Source organism: Rhincodon typus, chromosome 3, assembly GCF_021869965.1.
Source record: "Rhincodon typus isolate 14 chromosome 3, sRhiTyp1.1, whole genome shotgun sequence".
Lineage (NCBI taxonomy): Eukaryota > Metazoa > Chordata > Chondrichthyes > Orectolobiformes > Rhincodontidae > Rhincodon > Rhincodon typus.
This window is the reverse complement of record NC_063334.1, coordinates 36,814,915-36,832,112: the sequence shown is the minus strand read 5'-3', so window position 1 is coordinate 36,832,112 and position 17,198 is coordinate 36,814,915. Positions and strand designations below refer to the sequence as shown.

Here is a 17,198-nt window from a genome sequence, read left to right as displayed (position 1 = left end):
AACCATGGCATCTGGGTCCTACTTTTCCTAATTTCACATTCCTCTCCAGCCCTGAGTAGATGTCCTAAACCCTGGCACCAAGCAGTTGTCTGGAACCATGCGTTTTCCTGCAGAGAAGGTGTCAAGTCCTCCTCACTAGATTGTTCCCTACTACCACTACGTGCCTTCTTACTAATCTTTTTTGAATGGCCTCCTATACCATGGTGTCACAGTCAGTTAACTCAAAACCCTGCAGCCCTCGTTCTCATCCAGACAAGCTGAAACAACCTCAAGTCTGTTGGAAAAATCGAGGCTCCTGTATACTTGCTCTATAGGTCCCCTATCTACCTCATTCACAATAACACTTTACTGTCCTTGAACACTGACCAACTCGGATGACCACCCCAGGATGTGTGGCTGCGTCATTGTGCAAAGAATACAGATAACCTTCCCTCTCCCCAGCATGTCACAGTGTCTACAGTTCAGTCTCCAGCTCATAAACTCTGAGTAAAAGCTGCTCGAATTTCAAACACTTGCCACAGATGTGATTACTTTAGACCAAATCGGCATCCAGGATGCTACTACATGCTGCAATGTGACACCACCTAATCTGCCTACCATAATCTGTTCCAAGAGACTACTTAATTATTTTATTCAGTTAGATATTCTGTTGTATTTTAATACATTTTATTATTTTCCATAGTTGTTATACTTTGTTGTACCTGAGAAACCCCATAGACCTTATTTACTTACCAGCTAACATAGTAAGAATGAACTCATGAGCTGAAAAAGTTTAGAAAAAGTAAAAGCCACAGAGCATCTCTTTCCCCTCTTCTACTTCACTACGTTAATCCTTAACTCAATACTCCACTGTAATTTGCACTCAAATGCTAAGTCACATGAAGTTGGCTAGTTTTTAACGCTCCTAAGCCAAAATCCTCACTGACTCGTGATGAGAATCTAGTTTCAGTTTGTTCTTAATTAAGCTGCTCTTTCACAGAAAGTCTCATTAAAACTCTACTGAAGGTTGGCAACCACAGAACGTAAACTATAGATTTCAGTTTAGTGCCAATTACAAACTAAATTAGATTTGTACAAAATGAAGCATTTATATTTTCTCATCCAACAAGTGCATGCACTCAGTCCTAACAAGGAGTGTGTATGGGATGTGAATGGGGTTGTAAATAGATGTGAGGAGTATGTCATACTCCAATATACACCCAACCTCCAGCTGCACTCCTTCCCTAGAACAAAAGTCTGGCCAACCAAACTGTTTCTTCTGAGGCAGGTGTTTAGCACCGTCACCTCTGACTTAAAAGCTATTGGATCATGTCACATTTCAAAGGTACATATTTGGATTGACACTCCAGTACAGAACTATGGGAGTGATGCACTGTTGGAAATGCCAATTCTTTAGAGTTGATGTTGAATCAAAGCCCCATCTGACCTTTCAGACAGATCTCATGATACAATTGAAACAAAAGAAGTGTGTCAAAAATATCAAAGGTTTACAGCACAGAAAGAGACCACATGGTCCATTATGTCTTTCGCTTTTCTTTTGGAGTCATAGCCAAATTATATTGTTCAATGGGCATCACTACAGCTGGTGAAAGGTGAAATTGTTCTAACAAACAACATCTTTTGGGCTCATTGTCCCATGTTTGCATCACATCCAGTGCTCTTTTCAATGGACTGCCAATTCATATTCTGTCCCTAATGTTTGTTCACTTACCTAATAATGTTTGTGGATCTTGCCACATTCAAATTGACAGCTGTGTTTCTTTTACATTACATAAGTTGTGTCAAAGTGTATCCAGAGTAGACTTAACCATTAATGAGACTGTGGCAGGTATGTTAGCAGCATATTGATGTTGTGAGGACGGTGATTTTATGATGTGGATTTGCATGGATTAAATGTCATGGGGATGGTGGCCATGGACCGTGGGCCAACGACATGCAGTCCTCCAGTGAAATAAAAGCTTAATTAAGAACCAGCTGAAATTGGATTCTCAGCAAAATAACATTTATTACACGTGAATTTGACAGTGTATGTTATTAATCTATTAAACATCAGGAAGTATGAATCAACTAAGTCCAATTACACCTCTATCCATTAGCTACAAAAACAATGGGTTGATTTTCTCCCTCCCTGTGCGGCTAGAGAATTATAGAGTATGGTGATGACATTGGCGAGAATGAAAAATCAGATTCTTGATATTGAGAAAAGTTATCCCAAATTTCTTCTCTCAAGCCTTCAATGAATATTTTAGAATCTCGTCTGTGAGTGCTGACTCCCTTATTTCAATGCATTTGCACCTCATTAAAGCCCCAAATCATCTTATTTCCATCCTATTATCAATTCTCCACTGCTCCCCTGAGAAACTGGATGTCACAAAAACCCAACTGGTGAAACAGAGTGGGTACCTGGCAGCCTCGCCTTGCCAAATGGCTGGCCTGGCCATCATGCAACAGCATACAGTTGGCCCATGGTCCATGGCCACCAGCCTCCTCAACCCTTAATCCATGCAACTCCACATAATAAAATCACCATTTTCACCACATCAATACGCTGCTGTCAGCCTGCAACAGTCTCATCTGATTATAGTCCATGGAGTCGGTCACATTCAGACAAGCACTTGTTCCCATCTGAGTCTAGGGATTTGTGTCTTTGCAGTTCGGAGATTGGGCAACAGCCAGTCCTGCAGGTTAAATGTAAGCAGTTCAGGGATTACAGATAGGTTAGGTGAGGCGCTGTTGAGGCATCAGTCGGGAGTGATGGGTAGAACTCATTGGGCTGTCATGGCAAGTGAGCTGAGGTTTTGGGCCATTGACAGTTTTGGGGCTTTCATCAGTAAGGGTCAGGGGGAATATCAAGGGACTGCCCATGGAGTCAAGGGGAAAGCAAGCAACCCAGTCTGGAGATGAACTTCATAGTACTGTCGTCATAGTCTCTGAAGGAATGCTCACACAATTAGGGGGAATTTGCAGATCGTAGGCTGGCACCTCATAATAAATGGGAGGGGACCAGGAGCTCCAGAGAATTTAAACATGTGATGGTAACTCTGGCTTCTATATAATGAGGGTATAGGGTTAAGGGCAGGGTCATTTTCAGTCTGGAGCTAAATTGGACATACTGATATTTGCGTAAGGGGGCTCAATTGAAACAGGGATAAGTGGAAATATCAGGGATACAGGGCTATCAATAGGAAAGGGAGCATGGAGAATGGGAGAGAATAGTGCGTTTCTAGTGGAGTCTGTAAGTCATCTTGTCATGTTGGATTGGAAGGTAACTATGCACTGTCTTCATAAGATGACTGCTGAACCTATATTTTTGACACAGTTCACTGGAAAGCTCCTCGGTTCTGAGGAAGGGTCACCAGACCCAAAACATTAACTCTGATTTTTTCTTCACAGATGCTGCCAGATCTGAGCTTTTTCAGCAACTTATGTTTTTGTCACTAGAAAGCAACTGGGGCTAGAAACACTGGTGAAATTTACTCTTTATTCAGTGAAACTGAGGCTTTTTTTTTCATTCTTTTGTGGGATCTCTGGCATTTTCTGCATTTGTTGCTCATCTCTAATTTCTCTAGTGCCTTGTACAGCCAGTTCAGAGGGTAGTTAAGTATTGACCACATCGCCGTAGGTTTGAAGCCACAACTAGTCCAGACCAGGTGAGAATGGCAGATTTACTTCCCCAAAAGGACATGAGTGAACTAGATTTTTTTGCATTAGATGTATGAGGTAGGTGCAGAAGTAGATCACTCAGCTCATCGAGTTTGCTGTGGCATTCAATAAGATCTTGGCTGATTTAATAATTCTTAACTTCACTTTCCTGCTATTTCCCCTTACTGATAAAAACCTTTCTACATTAACTTGGCTATTTTTAGTAACTATTACTGAGACTAGTTTTCAATTGCAGCTTTATTAATTGAATTTAAATTTCCCCAGTTTCCACGGTGGGATTTGGACCATTGCCACCAAAGACCAGACCCTGGAATGCTATGTTGCTAGTCCAGTGATATTACCATCTTTACTTCCTCTAGTGTAATGCTTCCCAAACCTTTTCAACAGTCAGGCTTTAAAATAGTCATGGCTCTTTGGTGGGACTCTGAGACCAGGACTGGAGAAGAGCAATGTAGTGAGAACAAGTAGTGAGAGATAAGACACTTCTGAGAGGGGTGAAGGGTGCGGTACGTGGCACTGCACTCTGAACCAGCTGTCTCTGCCTTGGAACTTATAACCGCAACATTTCTGCTCATGACTCCATCAAAGTTCTAAACCATAGTTTGGGAAGCCCCACTCTAAGTACTTCTACTATCAAGCTGACTGCAATCAGCTAATTTGGCTAATCTCTTGATTTGAATTAGTCTACAGGAAGAATTATAAATAAAACCTGCTATCTCATGTTGACATGTCAGGCAACATTAAGTGAATTCTCCTTTAATTATAAGAGAAGATTAAACTAAGCATACAACAGTTCAAAATTAGGTTGACTGACTGTATCAAAATATGTCTGTGTGATTTTATGTATTCAGTTCAGTGGGTTAATGCGAATCACCAAGTGCTATTATGTATGGAAATAATTGCACAGAACTGAATTTTTCCTTTGCCTCATTTTTAGACTTGGATCAAACAAGGACAACCGAAGTCTTTCTGGATTTCTGGATTCTTCTTTCCTCAGGGATTTCTGACAGGTAAGGCCAGAGAGATTTTTTGAAATAAACATTTATTGGCTTGTTATTTAATTTTGAATTAAGTTTGAGCTTAATACTCAGTGACCATGTTTTCTTTGTTATTTGAACGAAGGAACATTTGACGAAAATACTGCAAAATAAGTTAAATTAAATAACCCGAGTAAGAGAAGTAGTTTGAATTTTTGAAATAGGCTGGAGGCTTTTTAAAACATTTCTGAGGATGACAGCAGTTTTCATCTGGCACACTAAGCAGTTCTGTTTCTGTTGGTTGTGAGATCACTTAGCTCTGTCTATCACTTGCTGCTTATGCTATTTGGCATGCAAATAGTTCTGGTTGGTAGCTTCACCAGGTTGACACCTCATCTTCAGGTTGATCCTCTGGTTTGATGGTAATGGTTGAGTGGGGGATATGCCAGGCCATGAGGTTACAGATTGGGCTGGAGTACAATTCTGCTGTTGATGGCTCACAGCGCCTCATGGATGCCTAGTCTTGAGTTGCTAGATATGTTCAAAGTCTATCCAATTTAGCACAATGATAGTGTCTCACAACATGACACAATGGAGGTTATTCTCAATATGAAAGTCGGACTTCGTCTCCACAAGGACTGTGTAGTGGTCACTCTTACCGATACTGTCGTGGACAGATGCATCTCTAGCCAGCAGATTGGGAATGATGAAGTCAAGTGTGATTTTCCCTCTTGTTGGTTCCCTAATCACCTGCTGCAGACCAAGTCGAGAAGCTATGTCCTTTACGAACCAACCAGCTCGATCAGTAGTACTGCTGCCGAGCTATTATTGGTGGTGGATATTGAAATTTCCCACCCAGAGTACATTTTGTACCCTTGCCATTGTCAGTGCTTCCTCTGAGTGGTGTTCAATATGGAGGTGTACCAATTCATCAGCTGAGAGAGGACAGCACATGGTAATCAGCAGGAAGTTTCCTTGCCCATGTTTAACCTGAAGCCACAAGACCTCATGAGGTCTGGAGTCAATGTTGAAGACTCCAGGGCAACTCGACTGTATACCACTGTGCCGTCACTTCTGATGGGTTTCTCTTGCTGTTGGGCAAGGACATATCCAGGGATGGTGATGGTGGTGGCTGGGTCATTGTCTGTAAGCTGTGATTCCACGAGTATTATTGTGTCAGGCTGTTGATTGAATAGGTTGTGAGATAGCTTTCCAAATTTTGACAGTAGCCGCCAGATGTTAGTAAGGAGGATTTTGCAGCCTTAACAAGGCTGTTTCTGCTGGTTTCTTTTCCGGTGCCGAGGTCAACATCAGGTAACACATCTGGTTTCATTTCCTTGAGACTTTGTAGCGATTGGTACAACTGAATGACTTGCTAGGCTATTTCAAAGGACAATTCAGAGATAACCACACTTCCAAGTTCCTTGACTTCCAATCTCTTTAGTAGGAGTAGATTAGATGTCATTGTAAAGTTTTCATATTTGCAAAAGTGACAAAACATACTGAGATAAATGGAGAAAGGATAAAACCGTAAGAAATAGGAACATGTGTAGGTCGCTCGGCCTCCCCGACCCTGATCAGCCAGTCAATAGGATCATGGATAATCTGACGTTCCTCATGTCCATTCTCCTGCCCTTTCTGCTAACCTTTGATTTCCTTTCCTGATCAAGAATCAATCCATCTTATCTTAAAAAAACACAAGGACTCTACCCCCACTGCTCTCTGTAGCAAGGAATTCCAAAAATTCTCAACCCTCTAAGAGAAGAAATTCCTCCTTACCTCAGTCTTAAATTGGCACAGTTTATTCTGAGACTATGCCCTCTGGTGAAACATCCTCTCAGCATTTATCCTGTCAAGCCCCTTAAGAATCCTATATGTTTCAGAATCAGAATCCCAACAGTGTGGAAACAGTCCATTTGGCCCAACAAGTCCACACTGAGTCTCCGAAGGGCATTCCACCCAGATTCACCCCACATTTCCCATGGCTAATCCACCTGACCTACACACTCTAGACTCTACAGGCAATTTAGCATGGCCAATCCACCTAACCTGCACATCTTTGGACTGTGGGAGGAAACCAGAGTACCTGGAGGAAACCCACGCAGACATGGGGAGAATGTGCAAACTTCACACAGACAATCGCATGAGGCTGGAATCAAACCTGGATCCCTGGCGCTTTGAGGCAGCAGTGCTAACCACTGAGCCACCGTGCCACCTTGTGTTTCAAAGAGAGCATCTCTCATTCCTCTAAATTCCAGTGAATAGAATCCCAACTTGTTTGGTCTTTGATCATAAGACAACCCCTCTACACCAAGAGTCATTTTACTAAACCTTCTTTGAACTGCCTCCAATGAAATGATCTCCTTCCTTCAAGAAGGGGACCAAAACTGCTAACAGCGCTCCAGGTGTAATCTCACCAGCACCTTGTACAGCTTCAGTAAGACTTCCCAACTTTATACTCTAACACCCTTGAAATAAAGGCCAACATTCCATTATGTTTCCTGATAACCTGCTGCATCTGTGTGCCAGCTTCCTGTTTTTAGTGCGCAAGTACCTCCAAGTCTCTTTGTGTTGCAGCTTTATGTAGTTTTTCACCATTTAAATGATTCTGTTCTGCAAAGTTGAAAAATGACCCAATACTGCAACATGTTCATGTAGAGGCTGCAAGTAAATTTCTTCAGGCATTATTTTAGCCATTGTGTACAGCAGGTGTATCACCTTTGAATGAACAAACATGCAAATGTTCAGAAAATTAAAATATGCTGGAGGTTGTCATTTTGCCTTATGCCTTGTGAATGTTTTATTCACTCGCCACAAATGAAAACTCAACTTTCCTTTATAGCTGGCAGGCTGGCTTTAGGAAGGGAAGATCTGCCAGATTGGAACTCACACCAATTACGACAATGTATTTTGTTTTCTGTTTCAGGCACACTTCAGAACCATGCCAGGAAATACAACCTTCCAATTGATGAACTTAGCTTTCGTTATAATGTTATTCCTGTGTACCGGAATGCAATGGAAGTAGCAGAAGCTATGAAAACCATAAAATTTGGGGAGGTGCTTCCAATGGATGAATTGGTAATTTCAGCTTTCTATAAAACAATGTTCCAGTGTTGTACAATGCAATCAATCCAGTAATAGAATCACAGCTCCTCTACATTACCTATGTAATATTGCTATTTCATCACTTGTTGGTAACTATACTATTTGAAAGTTTAAGTTTCTGTATGAATTATAAAGATACATCAATGTATTCCTTTAAAAAATCAATTAATTTGGAGTGGCAAGTATCATGAAAAAAGTAGAATTAATAGAACACAGGATTACTACCTTTTAGACAAGGTCGAGTCTTGATATGGTTTGTGTTAAATAGGGTTTAATGGTTAATCAGAGATTATCTACCTAGACCACTCTATCTCTCTTTCCTCCTTTAAGACACTTCAAAATTTATCTCCCTGACCAGATTTTTGGTCATCTGACCTAATATCTCTTTATGGGTCTTGGAGCTATATTTTGTTTCATAATGTTCCTGTGAGCTGCCTTGGACGATTTTTAGTATATCAAAGGTGCTAGATTGTTATGAGTTATTCTATCGCATGTATCATTGGCCTCAGAGCAACAATAAGGGTAGGCAGTTCCAAAGAAGGGTCACTGAGGTTTCGGAGATTTTTTAAATGAAGATTTATGGAAGTTCTCAAAGAAAACTAAACAGTTAATGTTCTATACCATGGAAAAGGATTTAAATAAAGTCATATCTTCACCCATATTTCTGTCTGTGCCCTGTTTAAAACAAAAAGCCAATTTAGTTTACCTCTTAGGACTGCTAATTTTAAAATTAAAAGATAGTTTTTAAATAGTGATGGAGAACTTTCACTGGACACCAAGTTTGGTCAAATCGTAAATATACTTATTAACAAATTTCTTTGTAAATTTCTACCAAAATGCCATGGGGAAATGAAGCTTTACCCAGTATTCCATGCAGGGTTGCCAATTTTGATTAAGTCAATTTCTGAAGATCTCACCTTGTGATCTGCCTCCACACTCCAGCCATTAATCAGCCAACACATCCACCAACAGTGATGCACTATTTTCTGGTGCCAGTCAGGGTGCTAAAATATAATTTTCTAATTGGTTGATGCTTGACTGTCAGCCAAACAAACCTTCCCCATTTTCAATATTTTTATATCTGGTACAGAGAAGTGTTCAAAGTAAACTATCTTCTTTAGTATTCCTATGAATTTTCACCAGTGTTGTACACAGCAGTGCCTACGAGATGGACCTTCAGTTCCTGATGACTACAGCCAATTCTGGAGGGTTGCAACCTTATTTCCATAAGTGGTTGTAAAGTAGTAAAATGCATGTCAGTGAAAAACATAATTAATAATTAACATAATTAATTAATAAGGAATTTTCTACTTGTTTCAAATTTCAAACAAGCATCTCAACTGAAACAAAAACAGAAATTCCTGGAGAAATACAGCATGTCTGGCAGCATCTGTGGAGAGAAAACATAGTTTTTCAAGTCCAGTGACCCTTCTTTGGAACTGCCTAACCCTATTGCTGTTCCAAGGCCAATGATACATATGATGTAATAACTCATAATGATCTAGCACCTTTGATATACTAAAAATCGTCCAAGGCAGCTCACAGGAATATTACAAAACAGGATATTGCACCAAGACCCATAAAGAGATATTAGGTCAGGTGAGCAAAAATCTGGTCAGGGAGGTAAATTTTGAAGTGTCTTAAAGGAGGAAAGCGAAATACAGTGGTCTAGATAGATAATTCTAGAGCTTGAGGCGTAACTGAAAGCATGGCCAGCAATGATGCAACAATTTAAATCAGAAATGTTCAAGAGGCCAGAATAAACAGAGGGCAGATATCTCAGAAGATTGGGAAGTTGGCAGAGAGAGTGGAGAAAGGAAGGGGCAAAATAAATGCAAGGTTTTACTTTTTTTTAAAACCTGAGGGTGGTATGTGTATGGTACAAGCTGCCTGAGGAAGTGGTGGCGGTGGGTAAATTTACAACATTTAAAAGGCATCTGGATGGGTATTTGAACCGGAAGGGTTTGGAGGGATATGGGCTAAATGCTGGAAAATGGGATTACGTCAGATTGGGATGTCTGGTTAGCACTGATGAGTTGGACTAAGGAATCTGTTTCTATGCTGTATGACTTTATGACTGTGGAAATTGGTTCCAGTTGTGGATCACTTTTTGTAAGTAAATGCATCTCCAATTATCTCTTCGAAAAATTATTTTTACTTGCTAATTAAGAAACTCTCAAAAGCACTCCTTCTCACAGCCAAAAATAAACCAGTCAATAGGTGACCTCTTCTATTTCAAAGACCAAATCTGTTAGATTCCAATAATGTACATTTACACGCAACCATTAATTACATAAAATACCATAGTTAAAAATCTTATATATTTATATATCCACAAGAAAATGTAGTGTAAATGTGAATAGTACATATTCCCAGATATTATTTCTAACTTTACTGAAAGTGTACTAGGTTTCACTGCATTTTCCTGTGTAAAAAAACAGTCTTCCCTTTGATTCCTGCGCACCTACCTTTTTTTTCTGGAATATTCGTACAGTAATATTAAAAAGTACTCTATTCCCACAACCAGCTATATAGGAGCTGACCAATTTGTGATGGCCTTGGCATTATTGTCCCAGGGTATTAAAATGAAAAGGGATTGAAAATCAGGAGAATCTGATAGACTGTAGTGTCTGCAGTGGCATTTCAGAGCAATGTGTTTCGGGATCTTCTGGTTGCTGATAGGAAGTTCCACATTTTCTCTTAAATTCTGATAAATATTACAATATTACAGAGTGTACACCATACCAAACCAGGCTATTCAGTCTAAACAGTTTTATGTGAGCTTATCCTACCATTCCTGAAGTGCCCTATCAACAATATTGTCTATCCCATTAATGAATGCAATCACCTCGGTTATGACATTTTTATTCTGCTGTTCCCCCACTTTGTCTGCCTTCTGTTTCACAATGCCATTTGTTAGCATTCTGGCTTTCCACCCCACAGCTTACACATTGTCTTCGTATTCAGCACATATATTGTGAATACCGGAATGGATTCGTATCCGAGAAACCTACTCTCCGTCAAAAATGAAGAATTTTTCCTTCAGACTTCATTACTTGACGTCAATTTTAGAATCATCAAAATATTAATTTAGATATCATATCTGTGACAAAACTGAGCCTCTATCAGAATGATACTTTGCATCATAAAAATAAAATTTTGTCTTTCCATTGAATTTTGAAAAGCTTTGGCACCTTTTTCTAAGGAATCTTCAATTCTGTGTCAAAAAGAAATCAAAATTACATCTATTATATAGTTTGATTTCACGCAATATTAACTTTAATATTTTATTTATATGCATCTTTGTTTTCTCTTTTCCACAAGTTACCTTCCCCTAAAGATGGTGTACTGGTCCATGGAATGTTTATGGATGCTTGCCGCTGGGATGATAAAAAAATGGTGCTGGAAGATGCCTTTCCCAAAGTGATGCATGCTGTTTTACCAGTTGTGCACTTTGAGCCTGCACAGAATTACGAACCAATTTCATCACTGTATCACGCACCGCTCTACAAAACTGGGGCCCGAGCAGGAACCCTGTCAACCACAGGTATTATACTCAAATTACCTCCATGATGAGGGAAGAAATTCACTTGCATGCAATGCTAATGAGAAATGCCATGCCGGCTGCACAGGTAACAGTTAGCAAGTGCTGCCTGCCCACTCCCTTGTGAGTCAATTCTGTGTTACATCGCTAGAAGCAGTGGTATGTGAACAGAATTCTCGTCCAGCAAGTTGGATTTTCAATGGCTGTGATGTTGGATACAGGCCTAGGTCTGACTTCAGAATCATAGCCCTAGGAGTTGTCTTGGGAGCCTGTCGTATATAGAACAGTTTGAAGTTTTTGAAGGGCTGGCAGAAGGGAGAGAATTAAAAATCTGCTTTGTGCCAATTAAGGGCCCATTAAGCTTGTTCAGGAGGTACAAAAGGGTCCAGCGAAATTATTAACACTGAACTTAGCAGTCCGATGCATCTTAGTGGGCATCGCAAAGTTTATTTTTATTTTGTAGCGATCTGAAGCTTCATGGACCAACTTACACCAAGATAACCACCAAACCTTTTACTTTGAGTTCACAGCTATTTGGTTCCATCTTGGGTTCTACTGATCCTGTGGTGGGCTGCTTGCTCTTATCAGCAAGGCAGTGGCAGCCACCAATGTGGCTCCCACCTGCCTTCACTACTGGTACCTGGCAGGCAGTGCACAGGGGCTGGGACTAATCTAAGTTGCTGACCTTACTTTGAAAACCTGGTCCGTGGGTATGTCTACTTGAACCTCATCTCTCTGGAATGGAATGTCAGAGTGGATCAGCAGAAAGATCTTTTTTCCTCTCAAATCCAATCCAAAATATCTTTTGATTGACATTATTCTGGGACAATTTCAACCTGATTTTTAGTGCCAATGCATTTGGATTGTTGAATCCCAGAAAGGAGTAACAGTAAACCTTGTGAAGCAAACTGGAGGTTTAAGTACAGTCATTAAGTACAGTATGACATTTTTTTCTGGTTTTTCCTTCTGGGATAAAAACGTCTGGCCATTCTGGAATTTAATTAGCAATCTCATTTGGAGAGCTAACAGGATAGGTTATTCAGGGAAACGGAAAATATGCCATACTGATGTGACAGTGTGAACTTCTTTACTGCAAATCTAGTTGTGCCTTGCCTAATTGGAACATTCCTGATGAATGGCCATTGAAAGGTGGCTTTTGCTGCATGTTAATGACTTGGCAATTGTGCTGAAGACAATTTGCTGTGTTTGGTATTTACAGCTAAATCAATTAGAGCTAGATTTCTTTGTTTTTCTTTTACTTTTGTTCAAGTGGTGGATGCAGATGCAATTGCAATGTTTAAAAGACATTTGGATAGATACGTGAATAGGAAAAGTTTGGAGGGATATGGGCCAGGAGCAGGCAAGTGGGAGGAGTTTAGTTTGGGGTTATGTTGAGAATGGACTGGTTGGACCGAAGGGTCCGTTTCAATGTTGTATGACTCTATGACTCAAGAAATTGTTTTGTTATATGTCTTCAAAATCATTGTTCCTTAACACAAATTTTGTTTTTAATCCAGAAATGACTTGAAACAGTACGCTTTCTGAATTTTGATTGTTGTACTTGGGAGTTAGTGCAAGCGTGGTGCTGAATGTAAGGATTTGGGCAGCAAAATCAAAACACATTCTTCACAATACTTATTGCTGTATGTAAAACTGCACCCAGTATGCATATTAGGCATCAGAATTTGTGGATTGCATGTACAGTATACAAATTTCTGTGTCAAATCCACTGTTGATTTATGATTTGAAATTTGTGCCAAAAAGCAATGCATCACAATTGAAGAAGCAGTTACTGTATCACTCAAAAATAAGGACAGCAGCTAAGTGAAAACTGTTAGAGTGGAACCAGTAAAATAGCAGAGGTTTGAGCAAGCATATTGCTTTTTCAAATTTACCAGTCCCAAAATGTTAAGAACCAGAGAGCAATCAATCAAAAAATTACAAGTTGAGAGATTAGTTTGACCCTCCATCTTGAATTCTTTCTACTTATGGTATAAGTCACATGCGTAACAGGACATCAGTAAGAAAAAAATGAATGCAACATATTGCTATTCAATGGAAAATTTGAATACAGTTGTTAATTGTTGAATATTTTCTCAGAGAGGCCTTTTGTTACACTGAAGGCCTGAAGTTCATCTGATAGTGTTATATAGAATGTACAACTCAGAAAAAAATCTGTTCAGACTAACTTGGCCCTGCTAGAGTACTTCACTGCACCTTGAATTATTTCTATCTGATAGGCCACATCCTGTGACGATTCCCAGCAAACACCTATCCATTTCACTTTTGATTACAAAACACAGTTAGCCAGCCAGTTGTTTCATTGCAAACACCAAGAGAAAATTGCCATTTCTGCACTCATTTGGTCAGTAATGGAGACGCTTGAGATAACTGATTTTTCTTTGCAACAAAGACTTCAAATAAAGGAAGCCATGAACATTATGGGAAATCTTTGAAGAACTATACAGGAAAGATTGCTCACTTATGTAGTTAACAATAGTTACTGGTCTAGAAATATACTTTTCCAATTTCCCTGGTCAGTGTCAGCATTCCCTCTCAGTAACATTGTTTAGTAACATCTGAGGGTACAGTCCCACACTGAATCAGATCAACATCTATAGCAGGCCACATTTCTTCAGACATTTGTTCAGGTCCAGGATTAGAACGTTACATAATCTCCAGCGTGGTGGGGGGAGATCTAATACTCTGGAGCCGAAGAAAATCATCCTTGGTCTTGAGAGACTGTGTTTAAGAGAAAGAAGGACAATTTTATAACTTGCTCCTGGTACTTTACGCTATTTGCATTATTACCCATTTCAAACCCACTTCTTCCCCCACCCAGACACACACCCACTTATATACAGACACAAACACACACACAGCAGTAAACCCACGCAGACACAGACACATACCCACACACATACAGACACACCTCCATATCACACTTCAGGACAACTCTGGTTATTGGCTACATCTTGTTTTTCTCTAATCTTTCTCTGTCTTGCTCCCTGTCATACACAATCATCACTTTTCTCATTTAATTATACACAGCTCTCCACTCAATCACAGAACATTTATTGTTCTCCTAGACAATCCTTTCCTGACCCTGAATTTCTTTATAAAATGTTCACCCATCACATCAACAAACTTGATGAGAGGTTATCAATCTGGAACATCAACCAGGCCCCCCTGTTGTCGCAGGTTACGCTCCTGTGATCTCCTGAGTGCAGTGGTTGACATTGTTATTTCAAGACCTCCACCATCTGCAATATTCTGATTTTTGTTCCCAATTTTTCATGTTTTTCTTCATGGAAATAAAGATGTAATCTAATTAGAGTTGACAATTTGAATGCAGTACAGATATTTGGCTTTTGTGGTTGATGATGCCTGACTGCCAGATTAAATTATATCCTTGAAATGGCAGGAATACAGTATCCTCTACATTTATTACATGTGCATATCAATGGCTTGCTCAGCTTTTATTTTCTATTCCTACTCACCCTCAAGAAGATGATGATGAGCTGCCGCCTTGAACCATTTGCTGTAGGAACACCTGCAGTAGTCTTAGAAAGGGAGTTTCAGGATTTTGACCCATTGAAAGAGAAGCAACAATGATATCAAGACTCGATAACATGAACCACCCCTGTTTAACAAAAGTGATCAAGGAAAGCATTCAATCAAAAAATACAGCAAAGCAGTGAAAACTACTGGTGGCCCAGATAATTATGATTTTTTAAAATAATAACCACAGCAGAAGATTAAAAAAACTAATAAAGAGGGAGAAAATTGGTTATGAAGGTAAATTGCCAGGAAATATAAGAACAAGGAGCAAGAGCTTCTACAGGTGTAAAAAAATAGCTAAAACGTGGGACTCTTGAATAATACAACAAGGGAATTAATAATGTGGAACAGGGAAATGGCAGATAATTTAAACCAATATTTTGCATTGATCTTCACAGCGGAGGAAACAGATGAGTGGTTTGGAGGGGAGCTTGCAAGTTGTGGTTTTCCCATATATCTCTTGCTCTTGCCCTTGTCCTTTATAGGCTGTAAAAGTTGGAAGGTGATGTTGAATGATTCATGGTGAGTCAATGTAGTGCATCTTATTGAGGCATACATTACTGCCACTGCATCAGTGGTGAAGGGAGTAAATGCTGAAATGCTTCTGTGGATAACCTAACGAGTTTCGGTCATTGCAACTCAATATAACATGGTATATTTTTCTATTTGTCTGATTGCAGGTCATTCTACAAATTTTGTTGTGACTGTGCTATTGCCATCAAAAAGGGACAGTGACTATTGGATCTCAAAAGGAGCTGCTTTGCTTTGCCAGCTGAATGATTAAATCTTGGTATACCTGTGCAGGCCAGGTCATTTGTTTAGGAATTATTTCTGTGTAAATAATTCTGAAAATAGCTTTCTAAGAAGGAGAAGGACTGGAATCTTTATTTTGGATAGACTTTTGTATACACTTTAGCTCTTATTTTATTTTATTCTCCTATGGCAAATATAGCTATTTGAGTTTTTATATTTAACTTTTTTTAAAATCACTACATTATTGTACCTCAAGATTGATTCTTTTATTTTGAAACTTTTAATTTACTATAAGTATCAGTATAATTTGCTTAAATGCATTTTGCTTTGCTTAGGTAACATATTGCAATAATCTGTGTCTTATTAGCAACATTTCAATAAATAATCAAACAAATGATTTTCGTGAAGCAGTTTTATTTTAAATGTAGAACTAAGCAAACAGACCTTTTCTCATTTGGAATTACCTACTGCGATGATACTATAGCTTTAAGAGGAATATTTTGCCCTTTTTCTTTGAAGAGCGGTTTTGAGCTATAGATGATGAACTGTCTCCTCTAAGCCAATAAAATAAACAGCTTGTGAGCCCTTAGGGATTTTTTGTTAAGTTAAAACAGTAGAAGCAGCATGAATGGGTAGTGACAGATTTCCACAGAACCAGAGTTTTAGTTTAGCTTTCAGTGGTTGTTGTGGTTGTGAAGTTGGTTGTGGCAGCAATTACATCTCTTGGCTACTGCTAAAAAGCTTAGGTTCTCTCTGTCAGCTAAAACTGCATGTGAGACAATCTAATTTACTGAATTTGCATTTGCCAAGGGTGTGTTTATGAGATATTACTGTTTAGTCATTAAGTAATCTATTATTCTGTTAAGTTTTCCAATAGAGTTAAAATCATACCTACTCTTCTTTCTTTTGTTTGTATTTTAACTGTAGGGTAAAGTAATAATAAAGTGTGTTTTGCTTAAAGCCAAGTAATGTAACCAATTAGATTACATCTGGAACACAGCACCTTATATTTGCCTTTAAATAAAAGTTAGGGTTGACTTGATATATTTGAAAGGCCTTTGCACTGGTCCATAATACTACAATTCTTTGAAAGAAAATCAAGATGGAACATTTGTGCCAGTCCTCCTTCCGATCATTGGCTGTTACAGTCTGATTTGGAGTAAATCCACGTGCCCTGTTCATTTAGATAGCAAGAACTGCAGATGCTGGAGTCAGAGATAACAAAGTGTAGAGCTGGAGGAACACAGCAGGCCAGGCAGAATTTCTGAAGAAGGGTCCTGACCCAAAACGTTAGCTTTCCTGTTCCTCTGATGCTGTGTGGCCTGCTGTGTTCCTCCAGCTCCACACTTTGTTATATTTGCACTGTTCAATAATTAGTTTGGTCCATTGCAAATTGCCTCAAGTTACCTGCTGACGTGAGAGATTTTTGTGAGATTTCCATGAACTTGCAAGCTATTGCCCACAACTGCAGAAAGCAAGTTACAAGGACTGATGCCCCTGTAATTTGAAGAAGACTGCTGTGACTAAGAATCCTCTAGACACTTTATTCTTCTTTAATTATGGTGAGCAGCACAAATGCAGATGAGAAATGGAAA

The 17,198-nt window shown here is 39.3% G+C and overlaps 1 protein-coding gene across 1 annotated transcript in view; it reads left to right on the top strand.

Moving 5' to 3' along the window:
- dnah6 (dynein, axonemal, heavy chain 6) overlaps positions 1-15,847 on the top strand; it is a 199,709-nt gene extending 183,862 nt beyond the window's left edge. The window contains exons 65-68 of the mRNA XM_048620328.1: positions 4,601-4,673; positions 7,567-7,718; positions 11,070-11,292; positions 15,531-15,847. Coding sequence (XP_048476285.1) covers positions 4,601-4,673; positions 7,567-7,718; positions 11,070-11,292; positions 15,531-15,634 — 552 coding nt within the window. The 3' untranslated portion in view covers positions 15,635-15,847. The remainder of the gene's footprint in view (positions 1-4,600; positions 4,674-7,566; positions 7,719-11,069; positions 11,293-15,530) is intronic.
- Positions 15,848-17,198: the final 1,351 nt, after the last annotated feature.